This window comes from Protobothrops mucrosquamatus, unplaced genomic scaffold (assembly GCF_001527695.2).
Source record: "Protobothrops mucrosquamatus isolate PMUCROS unplaced genomic scaffold, P.Mucros_1.0 scaffold212, whole genome shotgun sequence".
In the NCBI taxonomy this organism is placed as follows: Eukaryota; Metazoa; Chordata; class Lepidosauria; order Squamata; family Viperidae; genus Protobothrops; species Protobothrops mucrosquamatus.
Window position 1 is genome coordinate 93,612 of NW_015386566.1, and position 2,086 is coordinate 95,697.

The window sequence follows — 2,086 nt, forward strand, 5'->3', positions numbered from 1 at the left end:
ACCTCTCGGGGCTCCATTAGGTTATTTTAGGCTGCCAGCCATAAAGTGCTGAAGTTAAAGATCAGCAGCAATCCCAGCATCTGAACTGATGCTCATATTAATTACAAGTGCCTGACTCATTATACGATTTGCATATCGCAACAGGAATTTAAAGTAAAATTAGACATCCAATGAAGTAGCTATTAAAAGCTGCACTAAAACTGGTATAGATCTGAGGATTCCGCCTTGAATGTTTGAGTATTAAAGGCTCCTATTGTAGATATATTTGCCTAGCAGCAAGGGTCATTGAACTAAAGGACATTTATTTTAAGCAAAGGCGTCCTCAAAGATGACCCACCGAGATGAGATTCTTCCTAAATGAGGCTGAGTCGAATTGCAGTCTCAGACGGATGCACTTTTCTAACAAGACTGGACTCATTCCATCTCTCTTCTCTTGCCAGGGATGGAATTGCCAAAGTGAATATATTTTTTAACGAGTGGAATTATAAAAGCAACGGAGAATCTCCAGCTTTCACGGTATGTCCACACATTTTGATTGCATGCTGCCAACAGCCTAAAATATCACAGAACTACCATCTTTAACATCCTTCTAGTTCAGGGGTAGGCAATCTTGGCTCTTTTATGACTCGTGGACTTCAACTCCCAGAATTCCTGAGCCAGCCATGCTGGCTCAGGAATTCTGGGAGTTGAAGTCCATGAGTCATAAAAGAGCCAAGGTTGCCTACCCGTTCTAGTTGGTCAAATTCTAGAACTATCCTTATAGGATCTTCTCCAGCATCTTCCTTTAAGCCATGTTTCCATTTTCAATAGACTGTATTTTCTCAATGTGGGTGCTATTTGGAAGGTGATAGATAGAATGCAGTGTCAGATAATGCTAATTATTAATACTAATTAGAGCAATACTTTTAGGCATCCTACCCTGGCAGAGCAAACTCTCTTCCACTAATCAATGGACAAGTTCTTAGTCTATGCTTCAATACTACCTAGCCAGCAGGACATTTTGAAAGGATACCGATACTAGATTGATCAGGGGGAAAACTTAGCTATTTTTTCTTACCCTCAATCTACCCATTCATTTAAGCAAATGTTTATGGTGAATGTACTCTAGAGTCATGCATGCACTTTAGATTTGTATGCTCTGCAAACATTTCTCAGTAATTGAGAACATTTGACCTCCAGTAATTTTACTGTAGGTCTCAGTAATTTTACAGTTGATACCATTAGCAAAAGACAAGAATCAGCAGAATATCACAGCTGATATATAGCTGTAAGCGATCAACATTTCATATATAGTACAATGACAGGGTAATTTTACCTTAATTTCATTCAACAAATCAAAATGATAGCCAAAGCTTGATAACCATTTTCTTTTTGCAATGTATCATTAAGCATTGGATTAAATTTCAAAATGCAATTTCAACTTTGACAGGATTGATCCTGCTTTTGAGACAAAAGCAGCATACCCATTCTTATGTATAAACAGAGTGGTTTTCCAATTCCTAGAACCAACAACAAAACTCCTAAAATCTAGGCAATACCAAAGCAAAAGATGTTAGTTCGTAAACCCCCTATCAATACATCAACTGCACACAGAGAAAGAGATCTTTTTGAACCACTTTTATTTTATTTTATTTTGTTTTTTCCTTGTATAGGTGGTGACATTACTTTCCCAGCTAGGGAACCAATGGAGTCTTTGGTTTGGTTCATCAGTCCTTTCTGTGGTGGAACTGGCTGAGTTGATTTTGGATTTTTTGATCGTCACCTGCATCCTGGTTTTCCGCCGGCTGTACTTATATCAATCCTCGGATCTTTATACACCCAGCAACACAAATAACTCTGTCTTCCACAATGTACTTGCAGTTCACAAAACTCCACAAGAAATGCCTGCCGAGACTGGGATCACTGCACTGCCATCCTATAACACCTTAGAAACATTAGACTTACACAGAGTTTCTTGCAGGAGAACAGAATAAAACCCAGACTTTGGATATGGATGCTTTGGATATGACATTGTTATGTACTCCAATTAATGCTGACGTATAGACTCAGCACTTGGAACTAACTGGTTAGCTGGATTCTCAAACCC

General features: G+C 38.7%; 1 protein-coding gene across 1 annotated transcript in view; it reads left to right on the forward strand.

Annotated features, from left to right (window-relative positions):
• The window catches only part of SCNN1A (sodium channel epithelial 1 alpha subunit), a 17,380-nt gene extending 15,294 nt beyond the window's left edge, over positions 1-2,086 (forward strand). The window contains exons 11-12 of the mRNA XM_015814054.1: positions 441-516; positions 1,653-2,086. Of these exons, the coding sequence (XP_015669540.1) occupies positions 441-516; positions 1,653-1,973 (397 nt within the window). The 3' untranslated portion in view covers positions 1,974-2,086. The remainder of the gene's footprint in view (positions 1-440; positions 517-1,652) is intronic.